The sequence below is a fragment of the Antedon mediterranea genome, chromosome 8 (genome assembly GCF_964355755.1).
Source record: "Antedon mediterranea chromosome 8, ecAntMedi1.1, whole genome shotgun sequence".
Classification (NCBI taxonomy): domain Eukaryota; kingdom Metazoa; phylum Echinodermata; class Crinoidea; order Comatulida; family Antedonidae; genus Antedon; species Antedon mediterranea.
In genome coordinates, this window is record NC_092677.1 from 16203759 (window position 1) to 16218452 (window position 14694).

General features: G+C 35.4%; 1 protein-coding gene across 2 annotated transcripts in view; it reads left to right on the plus strand.

Annotated features, from left to right (window-relative positions):
* LOC140056027 (negative elongation factor D-like) overlaps positions 1–12989 on the plus strand; it is a 31723-nt gene extending 18734 nt beyond the window's left edge. The window contains exons 2-14 of one of the 2 annotated variants that reach the window (XR_011846714.1): positions 3657–3964; positions 4372–4591; positions 5514–5621; positions 6148–6300; positions 7084–7211; positions 7608–7731; positions 7984–8163; positions 8631–8767; positions 9228–9438; positions 10091–10231; positions 10414–10543; positions 10805–11419; positions 11618–12989. Coding sequence is in view for 1 of the 2 variants with exons in the window: in XM_072101246.1 (XP_071957347.1) it covers positions 3657–3964; positions 4372–4591; positions 5514–5621; positions 6148–6300; positions 7084–7211; positions 7608–7731; positions 7984–8163; positions 8631–8767; positions 9228–9438; positions 10091–10231; positions 10414–10543; positions 10805–10845 (1881 nt within the window). In the remaining variant the exon portion in view is untranslated. Of the gene's footprint in view, positions 1–3656; positions 3965–4371; positions 4592–5513; positions 5622–6147; positions 6301–7083; positions 7212–7607; positions 7732–7983; positions 8164–8630; positions 8768–9227; positions 9439–10090; positions 10232–10413; positions 10544–10804 lie in introns of both variants that reach the window. The other variant, XM_072101246.1, reaches the window with a different exon arrangement.
* Positions 12990–14694: the final 1705 nt, after the last annotated feature.

Below are 14694 nucleotides of genomic sequence, written 5' to 3' on the forward strand. Positions count from 1 at the left end.
CATTTTTTATGAAAACCTTAAATTGTAGTAACGTTTTAAAATGGCGTATAATGACAGCTAGACGGCATGGACCGGGGTAAGAGGTATTTTTCTTAAATGACTGGACCCTACTCGCCCCAACCCATGTATCGTCATCCCGGTCCATGCCGTTTATAACGTAATTATAGCCCTATATTTCATTAGGTTATATTGCATTTTTTTATAAAAACGTTAAATTGTAGTAAGGTTTTAAAATGGCGTGAAATGGCAGCTAGACGGCATGGACCGGGTCAAGTGGTATTTTTCTGAAACTACTGGACCCTACTAGCCCCAACCCATGTATCGTCATCCCGGTCCATGCCGTTTATAACGTAATTATAGCCCTATAAATCATTCGGTTATATTGCATTTTGTATTTAAAAAAATTAAATTGTAGTAACAGTAACGTTTTAAAATGGCTTAAAATGACAGCTAGACGGCATGGACCGGGGCAAGTGGTATTTTTCTGAAATGAATGGACCCTACTCGCCCCAACCCATGTATCGTTATCCCGGTCCATGCCGTTTATAACGTAATTATAGCCCTATCATCCTGTTATATTGCATTTTTTATTTAAAAAAACGTTAAATTGTAGTAACGTTTTGAAATGGCGTAAAATGATAGCTAGACGGCATGGACCGGGGCAAGTGGTATTTTTCTGAATTGACTGAACCCTACTTGCCCCAACCGATGTATCGTCATCCCGTTCCATGCCGTTTATAACGTAATTATAGCCCTATAAATCATTCGGTTATATTGCATTTTTTATATAAAAAAAACGTTAAATTGTAGTAACGTTTTAAAATGGCGTAAAATGATAGCTAGACGGCATGGACCGGGGCAAGTGGTATTTTTCTGAATTGACTGGACCCTACTTGCCCCAACCCATGTATCGTCATCCCGGTCCATGCCGTTTATAACGTAATTATAGCCCTATACATCATACGTTTACATTGCATTTTTTATGAAAACCTTAAATTGTAGTAACGTTTTAAAATGGCGTAAAATGACAGCTAGACGGCATGGACCGGGGTAAGAGGTTTTTTCTGAAATGACTGGACCCTACTCGCCCCAACCCATGTATCGTCATCCCGGTCCATGCCGTTTATAACGTAATTATAGCCCTATAAATTATACGTTTACATTGCATTTTTTATGAAAACCTTAAATTGTAGTAACGTTTTAAAATGGCGTATAATGACAGCTAGACGGCATGGACCGGGGTAAGAGGTATTTTTCTGAAATAACTGGACCCTACTCGCCCCAACCCATGTATCGTCATCCCGGTCCATGCCGTTTATAACGTAATTATAGCCCTATATTTCATCCGGTTATATTGCAATTTTTATAAAAACGTGAAATTGTAGTAAGGTTTTAAAATGGCGTGAAATGGCAGCTAGACGGCATGGACCGGGGTAAGAGGTATTTTTCTGAAATAACTGGACCCTACTAGCCCCAACCCATGTATCGTCAACCCGGTCCATGCCGTTTATAACGTATTTATAGCCCTATAAATCATTCGGTTATATTGCATTTTTTATTTTTAAAAATTAATTTGTAGGACCGGTAACGTTTTAAAATGGCGTCAAATGACAGCTAGACGGCATGGACCGGGGCAAGTGGTATTTTTCTGAAATGACTGGACCCTACTCGCCCCAACCCATGTATCGTCATTCCGATCCATGCCGTTTATAACGTAATTATAGCCCTATATATCATTCTGTTATATTGAATTTTTTATTTAAAAAAACGTTAAATTGTAGTAACGTTTTAAAATGGCATAAAATGACAGCTAGACGGCATGGACCGAGGCAAGTGGTATTTTTCTGAAACGTCAGGACCCTACTAGCCCCAACCCATGTATCGTCATCCCGGTCCATGCCGTTTATCACGTAATTATAGCCCTATAAATCATCCGGTTATATTGCATTTTTTATTTTTAAAAACGTTAAATTGTAGTAAGGTTTTAAAATGGCGTAAAATGACAGCTAGACGGCATGGACCGGGGCAAGTGGTATTTTTCTGAAACGACTGGACCCTACTAGCCCGAACCCATGTATCGTCATCCCGGTCCATGCCGTTTATAACGAAGTTATAGCCCTATAAATCATAGCCCTAGTTAATCTAAGCCGTAAGTATAAAATCATTTAATTAAAATATTACACATATTGCGCCCCATACATGTGAATGTGAATGTCGAATAAGGATCCAACTTCACAAAAAAAATTGAATATCGAATAAGGAATAAGTAACCAACTTCACGCCGGTTAGTTTGATAATATTTCTATATTTAAAGACACCTTCCCTACAATTTGTGACGTTTTGTAAAAATAATACTGTACATATATATTACTTTAAAAACATTAAACCAGGTCATTCCTTGTCTTAAATGTACGTTTTATGGTAAATTATGATAAAAAGTGAGAAACAATGCACTACCTAAGTAGCTCGCGGCGATTGAACTCTCGTGGACGGTCTTTAGGCCTAGCCTAGCTAGGCTTAGTTTTGTAGGCCTATTTGGTACACATCGTTAACGTACGAACATCGTACGCTAGCTATATACCTAGCCTGACGTCGTAACTATAGTTGCTGCATTAATTGTCTTTCTATTTTTGCCAGATTCCGTTGATACAAATTGGGAAAAACCCGGCATTTTCGCTGAAAAGTTAGGAGTCTTCCATTTGTTTTGGCCTCACGATCGATCGAAAAGTGGGTGAATTACAGAAGAAAAATATCAATCCGCACGCAATGCATTTTGGGATTTATAGCGGGCCGCTATAATTATTAAAATCGACTTATTTTTCACATTTTTAATCATTTAAAGATGAAAAAAGTTATCGCAATAGAACCATATAGTATTATTTTTACATTAACTATAGTTTGTGACATGAGCAATGAATGTTGGAATGGCGCTATATAAATCGAACGATTGATTGATTGATTAAAGTAGATCTAAAAAGCGTAGGGAAGGTGTCTTTAACTTCTTTCTGGTAAAACAAGTAAATGTTAATGAAATTTAATATTGTATCCTATTAATAACATGTATTTTATACTAATTTTTATCATAAAAACAATACTTAATTTACCGGGTGTAGATTAGTTTGCAACAATGGCAAAGAATAGGCCGTGCTGAGTAACGGTTGGTTGATTTTTAGTGTTGCTGTTCGGCCTTTTTTGTGAACTAATTTAGCATAGTGGTAAATAATTTTCTGTAGAAGTGAATGTACATTAGTTTGTTATTAACTATGTTTTATAAAATGTTTTACAATTGCAAAATATATTATCATAATTCTATTTAATGTGACATGTATAATATCTATTAATATCAAGTCTTATTTAGTCTGTATACATCCGCCCATTATGAGGGCGGGCATCACTCTCTGTTACAAATTTGTCATGCAAAAATCGTGGAATACTCATTCTTGTGATATATATTCTTTGCTTACACCCACCATACAGTTAACGATTTGTATTAGGTACATTAATGCTTTATTATATAAATAAATATATGCATGATGACCTTTAGCCTAGGCCTACTACTAGCATATATGATCTATCTCATTAATTGTATTCATGCATGAATTAATAACCAAATAGCAAACAAATCAATTATTTATTTAATAATACACTTTACACAGGAGGATGCATACAAGCCATATGGAGATGGACAGTACGGTGATGATCCATATGGAGACGGTGCGTATGGCGATGGTGCAAACTATGACGATGATCCATATGATGGTCACAATCCTTACGACAATGGTGACACAGGAACAGACAAAGGGATGTACGGATTTGAGGATGAAAGGGAGGAGGAAGAGGCAGAAGAGGAGTTATTCAAACAAAAAGTTGAGAAAGATGACGAGACTATTCGCAGTGACTGTCTATCTGTTTTTGCAGCCACTGATTACATAATGGAACCTGGTGTATTTGAAAATCTTCGAAGGTATGCAGAGCTGTAGATTGGTGGTTAAATTCCAATTCTAGGGTTCAAAGGATCCTGACCAGTAATATAAATTAATTAACTCTTTCTACTCCACTTATTAAGCCTCTTAATACGATTTATTAACGCATGACATACTGCAAACCCCTAAATATTCGCAATTTTACTAAATCCAATTATTTTGTGAACTTTTATTTTATGATTTAATTTTATTGTCCCTAAACAAGGAAGTAAAGTCGATCTGATACCACAAGAATGGAAGTCCTACACAAAACGAAACCTAACTAATTAACTTGTAACTAACTATTAATTTGTAAACAAGAATTTACTCTTATATTTTATATAATAATTGTGGTAATGCGCTGTATTTTTGTAGAGCAATACATAAATTCATAAATATTTTTTTCTAGATATTTCCAAGCTGGTGGCACACCTGAACAAGTTGTTATCCTCCTATCTGAGCATTACACAGCTGTGGCACAGACAGTCAACCTGTTTGCCGAGTGGCTTATATCAACAGGTGTCAATCCCACTGAGGTACAGCAGATGGTTGAAGATCACCTCAAGAGCCTCATAATAAAACATTTCGACCCAAAGAAAGCTGATAAGATTTTCAGTGATGAAGGAGGTGTAAGTTAAAATGAAGAATCTTTCAAAAGTATATTATACCCCTTTCACACCAAAAGCAAAACTCCGGAGACACCCCGGAGTTGACGCCCCGCTGTTTGGTGTGAAAGGTAAAATCAAGCAACTCCGGAGTTTAAAACTGCGAGGTTGAACAGCTGAACGTTCTCCGGAGAGCGAACTGCGGGGACACCCCGGTGTTTTGGTGTGAAAGGTACCAACATCAAACTCCGGAGTGTTTCGGGTCAAAAGGTCATCCTCACACGATCACTCATTGCTTTAGTTTTATTTAAAAATACTTTAAATATTTGTACAAAATATATAGCGGGTTTAAAAAATAATAAGTAGTATCAATAAAATATTATATTACTTCTGAGACTTTTGAAAGTAATTATTAAATTAAAAATATTGTTAATTAAAATTATTCTAATGATCGTTGCGATGTAAACAAACAAAATAGAGGGCGACATTTACAATTTTATTTTATAAACCCCGGTGTTGCTAGGTTGGTGTGGAAGGGGTATCTCCGGAGTTTCTCGACGTTTTGAATGGTCATAAACCCTGGGGTGTCTCCGGAGACACTCCGGAGTTTTGGTGTGAAAGGGGTATTAGAAAGATCAAGCAATGAACTTTAGTGATTGTGTCAACTACGTTTCTTTACTACAGTTAATGTATAATTATGGTTTGTTTCATTGAATTATTTTACATGGACCTTTAGATACTGATGCCAGAGATGTTTTTGTAAAGCTTGGTTCCCACTAGCGATTAAATTGCACTCTGTAAAATCAAATCTGCAATGTTTGCAGCACTGTTGCGTCGTCGGTTCCTACTTTGTGCATTACGTTGCTGTATTCTAGTGGGAACCACACTTTGCACCCTCTATTTTTGGATGTATTTTGTAATATTTTATTCACATTTATTTTGACAGACACCGTCTTGGCTAGAAGGCATGATTCAGCATCGTACATGGCGACAACTCTTCTACAAACTCGCTGGAGAGCATCCTGATTGCCTTATGTTAAACTTCACAATCAAGGTATTTATTTTTTCTGTCTACTGTTGTTATTAACAAGCCAGTGCTACAAGTATTCATTGTTTGTTGTTATAATCCTCAGTTGTATTTTCCTCACAATTTTTTTGTTAACTTATTAATACAACTCCACAGCTCAAAAACCTAAATCCTGATCCTAACTCTCACTGTATCTCCTCCACACACTAAATAAATAAATGCATCGAGCAAAGACACATATTGTATCAAACAAGGTCTTTCGCACCTGTTGCGACGTCAATGTTTTTCGTTTTTCACGTGTCTACGCATTGCCGCATAGCCATGTGTAGCATTGTGAAAATGAAACATTGACGTTCGATTTGATTTGCCGGATCAGGTGTGAAAGACCCTTTATAGTGCAGCTTTAGCTTTATTGGAATGTGCTTTCCCTCCAATAACAAGGTCTAGCATTGTTGGATGCGTAAAAATACCTTTTATTTAAATGAATAATTTATTTTTAAAAAAATATTCACCAATTTTATCAGCTATTTTTCTTTATATTGTACTCTTATAGCTTATTACTGATCTTGGATATCAAGGAGAAATTGGCAATGTTTCAACAGCCTGCCATCAGATAGAGGTGTTCTCAAAAGTGCTTCAGACCTCCATTGGTAAACTCCTTGAAGGTGGTGAAGAGGCTCTTCATATTCATCTTCCAGAATTTAGTGTAAGTAACATTCGATAGCGAGTGCTTAACTCTCCAGGATGGTAACCAGTAGTATATTCATGAAATTGTCCTAATAAAAAGTAGCACTAGTAATAAATATTATGAAAAACATTTAGCATTCAGGGAAAACAGTTTTACTGATAACATGATAAGATAAAAATAATTCAAGATTTTTAGTGGGTTAGCTGAGTGCGTAATATATATATATATACTTGCACTGATGAAGGGCTAGTGTTGCCCGAAAGCTCTGCTAACCTTTCTGGCTGTTTACTTTATCGTTTTGATTTAGCTTTTCGCTTTTTATTTTTGTATCTCCATTGAGATCCAGCCACTGATACCCACAGCATTGTCATTTTTTTCAGTAATTTACCTTTGGATTTATATATATATATACATATATATAAATCAAAGAGCTGCATAGGCAGGATATAGAAAAAAATCAAGATCAAATAAGTTAAAACTGCCTCAATATAGGTTTATTTTTACGACATGTTTCGGGCATAGCCCATCATCAGGTGAAGAGAATTGTAACAAAGGATATATGTACTTAAGAAGCCCTATAAATCTGTTTGTGAAAATTTCAATTCAATCAAAATTGAACATACATGTGACCGAGCTTCAATGCCATCAAATTTGAAAAGAACAATGATTAAAATTAAAAAGTCAAGCGGTGTTTTTTTGTAAGAAAAGTTACTTGTTTATTTCTATTCAGATTTGTTGCCCCAAACAACTAATGTTCAATCTAAATATGTAATCATTTATACTCCTGTTTATTTCTTCTAGAAAATGGTGTGCCATGGAGAACACACATACCTGTACGCTCAAGCCATGATGCACTTGCTGTCATCGGAGAGGGACGGGTCAGTTATTAGGAGAGTTTGTCAAGAAGTGCAAAAGAGTGCCATGAAAAGGTTTGTAACAGATAAAAGAAAAGTTTATTTAAAATTGAAATTTATTTCTCTTTGTTGCAGGAAGCATAGAAAATTGAAATGAACATTTTTTTTCAATATTGGACAATTATTTTAAGGGCATCAAATTGCAATAGAACACTATAAGTAAACACCTTTGGCAACCCCCACAAAGTGTACCCTTAATATGTGGTGTTCCTGAGTAATGGTTGGCCATAAAGTTACATTTATTGTCCCTTGTTCGTTTCTTCAAAACGTGTTCCTTGCAAGAGCTGTCTGAAAGGAGGAGTTCCAGTGTAACACAATTCGAGAACAATTTCTGTATATAAATAGCAAAATTATTCTGAATCTGCTCCTAAGTTCACAATTCATCAAATAATAAAATATTTTGTTTTACAGTCGTGGTAATGGAGTAGTTCAAATTGGAGTTGCTTTAAGTAGTGCTGCCAAATATCCAAGAGCTTGCCAGGCACTTGCTTCAATGTTGGCTAGAAACGCCCTCAACCCTGCAGATGTTCATGTGGTGAGTAAATAAAAACAAACTGATCCTCTGCTATACTATTGTAGGAAAATTTCTGAAAGTTAAATTTTGTGTAATCCACGGGTTTTCAGTTTTACATTTATAGACTTCAATCATAAAAGAGCCTATTGTGATTTTTTGATTTTTTAATTACCTGAACTAATAATTAAGAGAAAGGCTTCTCCATCAAATTAACTTTTACTTTTTTAAGTATTAACAATTAATGATAGATTACAATTGGTATTATTATTCTAGCTATATGAAATGTACACTAAGGAAGATCCACCACCAGTTGACCTTCTACGAATGCCACAATTGCTGGAGCTATTCATGCACACGCTATTCAGACCAAAAGCTAACATCAAACCTGAACATCGTGGCAATTACATCTACCTACTTGCTCACTCGGCATGTGTGCATGAGACGTGGAAGATGGTAAGTTCAAAGCTTTGTCTGCACTATCAAACTTTATGTGATGTGCCCATATATGGAAACGATGACATCATATCACTACCATATTTGGGCACATCACATTTTTTCTGTCAAACTAGTTTGATAGTATAGACAGGACTTAATTGGGTCTAAAGAAGAAAAAAACAAATCAAATCAAATCTTTTTTCTCCCCATTGATCAACATTTTGACTACCCTAAAAAGCTAATTTAGAAATAACCTATTTTGATATTTTTGGAATTTGAATATCAATTTTTTTTTTAAATCAACACTGTATATGATTCTTATTTTCACGTCAAATACCCCCATTAATTATTTGGATTCAAGCCACAATATTTAGTGAAACATTCATTAAGCCGCACCCATGTTTCTGATATCTAATATTAATCATTTTTCTTTTCAATGTAAGAATGAAACAAACTTAACCTAACCATTTTTCTCTGATTTACAGGGAGACCGTGTCAACATAAGCAAGGATGAGTTAAAACAAACATCACAGGCAATAGAAAAAATACACACTATATGCAGTAGTGATAAGCCTGCTTCAGAGCTTATAGCGGAACTTACTGCTATATACCAGTGTATTAGGTAAATTGGCAACTAGCTCCAAAAAAATTAACATCCTTTAGAACATGTTCCTACTCCTAACAAATAATCTGCTTTAAGAGGTTAGAGCAGAACTTTCCATCTACCTGTATATTTGATAGGTTGGCATCTAGTACCAGCCCTTATTAAAACCTTGCCCCCTCATATGCAGTGAAACGAGATTTCTTGACATATTCTTATAATATTAGTATGTAATGTATAACACAGTCACCACAAACAATAGCCATTAAACCACATAGGCCAAGGCTCCATATTTCTGGTGGTAGAACAAGTCTTCTCAAATAAAGACTTAAAACCGGAGGTCCAGTGTAAACATCTGGCTTGCGTGTACTTTAAGGAACTAAGTGCATCTTTCTAAAGTGTAGGGCTTCAGTATACTAGTCTCAGAAAGACATTTGTTTTTATGTGCTTTGTAATAATATATTACATTTTCTATTTTTAGGTATCCTGTAGTTTCTATGGGTATTCTTTACTGGGTAGACAAGACAGTTTCAGATCCAAGCTACTTTGAACGCATGACCGACCACACTCCTTTACACTTGATTCTTATGGACGAAATTATTAATTTGCATAATTTAATTCATGATACTGCATTGAAGTTACTCATACGTCTGCTAGAAGATCCTTATCCTCAGCTTGATGTCCTTGTGCAGGTAATACGGAGCTGTCGATTTGAAATGCCCTATGACCTTCATATATTATATTGTTGGTTGTCGATTTTGACTTCACAGTTAATTCTAGCAAATATTAAATACATGCATTATGTTTACTTTGGGAGATCGCTGACATTAAATTTTCCATTTTTGGTAATGCCAACTATGAGTAGTTGTATGTTAAAGATGTATTGTCCCCCAAAATCATGAAAAATAAAGATTTTTAAAATCGGACTTTGAATAGGCCATTTTGCAGTTTTAAATAAGAAAAAAAACGGAGGAAAAAAATTATTTCACCTATAAAAAGACAAAATAAACAGTTAAATTACCCAAAAACTCATTGTCTTCCAGACAATTTGACCATTTTTTGCTTTAAATTACATTTTTCTCAGGTAAATACATTTTTTTCAGACCCAATTTTTTGTGAGAGTGAATAACTATTATGTGACATTAAAATAACATATTCAACAACAAAATTTAAAAAAATATTTTTTTAGGGGGACAATACAGTATATCTTTAAAGCAGGCCTAACTATTGTTTGAGGTTCGCACATTTCTTTATGGAAATCCAAATCCAACAAATCTGTTGTTTTGCCCCAGCTGACCAAAATCCATAACATAGTTATCTGATATTTTATTATTATATTAACAGATGGAACTGAAAAAGACAGTATTGGACAGGATGGTGCATTTGCTAAGCAAGGGCTGTGTAGTGCCTGTTGTTAACCATATCAAGAAATGTGTTGATAAACAGAACTTAGATATGTCTCTTATAAGGCATTTTGTTACTGAGGTATGAATGCTGAAATTATGGACTGAAAGTCTGAAATTAATTAATGATAAATGAATGAATCGTATATATTAAGTATATTTCATTAACATGCATTAATATTAGACAGACTATTGACTGAATATTCTACTGAATGTTACTGACTTATGGAGGACTAATATAGAAGTTCAAAATATCTTTGTTAGGTTCTGGATATGATAGCTCCCCCTTACACCTCCGAGTTTGTCCAAATCTTTCTACCAATCATAGAAAACAACGACATTACTGGTACATTACGGAGTGAAGACGGGAAAGATCCTGTCTCTGATTTTATAGGTAGGTAGCTAAATATTCAAATGTATATATGTGTAAACAATTTTAGGAAATAAATAGGATTCAATATCAAAACTATAGGTGACATATTTCATAGCAACTAGCTTCATACAGGCATGCTTAGGAGTATATTGCCAGAACTTGCTTCTGAGAGAAGGACCTTACTTTATGTTATTGACATGTTCTTATTTTTATTTAAGCTTGATATATTCTACCATGTTAATGAAACAGAATTTTAGTACAGTACCATTTTTTCTCTTTTAGTATATTGTAAAACTAATTATTCAAATGCAGCAACAACGTGAGAACAACTATATCCAGTTATTGGAAATGATATATTATATCCGGCTAAGGTTAGTCCAACTATCATTTATTCAGCTGAGATGGTTGATCAAACTATGTTAACTTATGTTAACTGCCATTAATCCAGCTGAGGTGGTTGATCTTACTGCCATTAATCCAGCTGAGGTGGTCGATCTAACTGCCAGTATGATCGGTCTAGCTAAAATTAATCCAACTGAGGTGATCGGTCTAGCTACCATTAATCCACAGTGGTGGCCGAACTATCAATAATCTAGTTAAGGTTGTTGATCCAACTATCATTAATCCAGCTGAGGTTGTTGATCCAACTATCATTAATCCAGCTTAGATGGCTGATCCAACTATCATTAATCCATTTGAGGTGGTTGATCCGACTATCAGTAATCCAGTTGAGGTGATTGATCCAACTATCATTAATCCAGCTCAGGTGGCTGATCCAACTATCATTAATCCAGTTGAGGTGATTGATTCAACTATCATTAATCCAGCTTAGGTTGTTGATCCACCTACATTAATCCAGCTTAGGTGGCTGATCCAACTATCATTAATCCAGCTGAGGTTGTTGATCCAACTATCATTAATCTAGCTTAGATGGCTGATCCAACTATCATTAATCCATTTGAGGTGGTTGATCCGACTATCAGTAATCCAGTTGAGGTGATTGATCCAACTATCATTAATCCAGCTCAGGTGGCTGATCCAACTATCATTAATCCAGTTGAGGTGGTTGATTCAACTATCATTAATCCAGCTTAGGTTGTTGATCCAGCTACATTAATCCAGCTTAGGTGGCTGATCCAACTATCATTAATCCAGTTGAGGTGATTGATTCAACTATCATTAATGTAGCTTAGGTTGTTGATCCAACTACATTAATCCATCTTAGGTGGCTGATCCAACTATTATTAATCAAGCTTAGGTTGATCTATCCCAACCAACTGTCATTATACTTGCTGACTTGGTTGATCTCCCATTTTAGGTTGATCCACATATTGTTAATCTACCTAAGGTTGGTCCAACTATCATTAACTATTGTAACCAAGATGAGGTTAATCCAGTTATTAAGTTAATTTTGATTCAACATAGGATGCAGACTTCAAGCCAATATAGACTATAAATTGCATACACAATGGTAGTAACTAAGTGGTTGGGTGTGCCTGTTGGTTTGTTCATTCCCGTCAGTTTGAAGCAATCAAATACAAGGATTCAGCTCTACTCATTGTTACTACTTTCACAAAGGTCCAGATATAAGTCAACACAGAAGTTTTTTCAACCTGATTATACATTCATAGTACTGGGAAAATCTGATAAAATATTGTTTTAAAAGGTTATAGGTGTTGTGTGAATAATAAAGAAACTGAATCACCTGTTGACAGAATTAAGTGATACTAGTTTTTAATGTATAATAGTGCCTATTTACAAAAAGAGGATAAGATTTGTATGTATACATACTTAACAATATGTAAGATAATTAAACCGCTGTAATATGTTTTATTTGTGCACTAAATATTTCTATGTGTTGTTCTTGTGGGTTATATCACACTGATTTATCAAAGGTAAAGAATTTACATGATATTTGGAAAAATTCATATATTCACTGTACAAGGAACTCAACAGAAAATGAAATGACTGGTGATTGTTAACTTTATGCATGGTGAAGAAATCGTCAACAAAATGACCACACTTTGCTATGATTACAGGCAAATGGAAACTAGTGTTATAAAGCATAAAGCTAGTCAACAAAAGAGTACAGTATGCTACAAACATCCACCATCACCCAGTGATCTTAAAATGAAATGATGCAAAAATGCTGTGAAGGTGTGCTCATACCACATTTTTACTACTGGTATTATTATTTGCAACCGATTCATCTAGGCTATGGTAGTCACGACTGGGCTTTGATAATAGAGGGTTTCTTGTAAGAAGTTGATATTCCATGACAGACATTTATAATATTACAAATATTGAATTTGTTGACATGGCCGTACTCTTATTTCTTGTTCAGTTTTACAAATTTGTCGCGCTCAAAGTTGTATTATGTGTAGGTAGCGATGTATTCTTTATCATAACTAAGTTTACATTTCTTCCCGGTTTTTTTTTTTTCGCCGATACCTATTTGGCAATTATTTGGCTTGGCTAGTTTTCATCCATTCCTTTTCATCTTCAAAGGAATTGTTCAGTAATTCTAATCTATGGTGAACTACTTCTACTTGGTCAAACGCTTTTTCCGGTTTGCTGGAAAGCGCGTTTACGCTTGTTGAACATCCGTTTCCTCTTCTTTTATGAAAGCGTTCAAATTGTGTTTATTACCACTTTTATTCCGATGATGATGAGTCTTTAAACCGCAAAATGTCCAGTAAACAATGCACACATTGTCTTTCGGGATGATTGATTAGGTATGGAGCTACTTTATCTTCCTTAATAGTGGTCAAATATTCAATTCTTTTCTTTGCAGTTCCTTATCTGGTTTTGACCGTTTTGTACTCGGAGCATTGAAACTGTGAATGCTCCTGTTGGTAATATGCATCTGTACAACTATCTCTATTGAGATTGTTACAGAAATGCCTCTTCTTTGCGAATCAACACCGCTCATGCGCTCTGTTTGACTTGTTGGATTTCTTTTTTACATTAGTCCTATCCAAAATCCAGATTGATGGCCTGTGCTTAAAAATGCTTTGTTAACAATCTGCACCATATAAAACAAATAAATTCCCTACAAATAATGGATTTTAAATACTGCTTGCTCACCTCGAGGAGGTAGTATTCAATCTAAAATACAAAACAGAAAACATGTTATAAATAATATCATCATAGCAATATCAATATTGATTCTTTAAAAATTAAAATATGCCAGGAGCAGCAACCATGTGAATCGTCCTTGGCTGGATCCCTCTCGGTGGTAATCTCCTCTGCCGCTCGCTCCGGCTGGTGTTGTCGTTTTCCCGGTTGCCTTGATCTCCGCGGAGCGGTGTCACGTGATGACGGATCGGTTGCCTTTGATTCTTTCAGCCGTCAGTCAGTCTCTCCAAAACCGAATCTTTTGTCGACAGAGGGGCCGCCGAGGTCAGAGCCGTCCAGTTTGCTGTGATCCTATCGGGGCCGGTAGTCTGGGTCACTCGTCCTGCCACGACCCTCCTGATCAAATCCTGAACAAAGATACAAATGACATCGATCGTCTCAGCATTCTCGATTACTCTTCTTGCTCTTAATAAACGATAATTAAATAGCGCATGTTCCGTGCTTATCCTAGTACCTGGGTACAGATGTAGTGTTGTTGTGGTTACATCATAATCGATAGCGTAGGGTCTCCTAAATTCCACATTCTGAAATGCTGCAGTAAAATGTAAACCTGTGTTGTCACTTGAAATTATATTTGACATGTAAATTCCTGGAGGATAATTGTTGAAAATAATATCTTCAATATCTTCCAATTATATAATATGGCATCAGTTTATTTTCAACGATAGGCGATGAGTAATTGCTCATCTATAGCATAAGTAGTTTTCTAGTTTGTCCCAATGCTTATTGAAGCGTTTCTCAGTGAGTACACAGCTATCTACTACTATATAGGATATGTATATAAAAGTATTTACTCTCTCCTAACAGGCTAACAGATTGTGATTCGAAAAATGGCCAAATATCGACTGTATAAAAAAGGGTCGAGGTAACATGCGCAGACCACATTATTTGATTATGCCTATGTCGTTTTTATAAAAAAATTTAAAAGGAACAACAATTCTTTTAGAAAATGTACTATGCCATTGTTATTTCATACGCATCCAACACCGATTATCTCGCCACAAATTATACATTCGTTGACATTCGTACCTGGC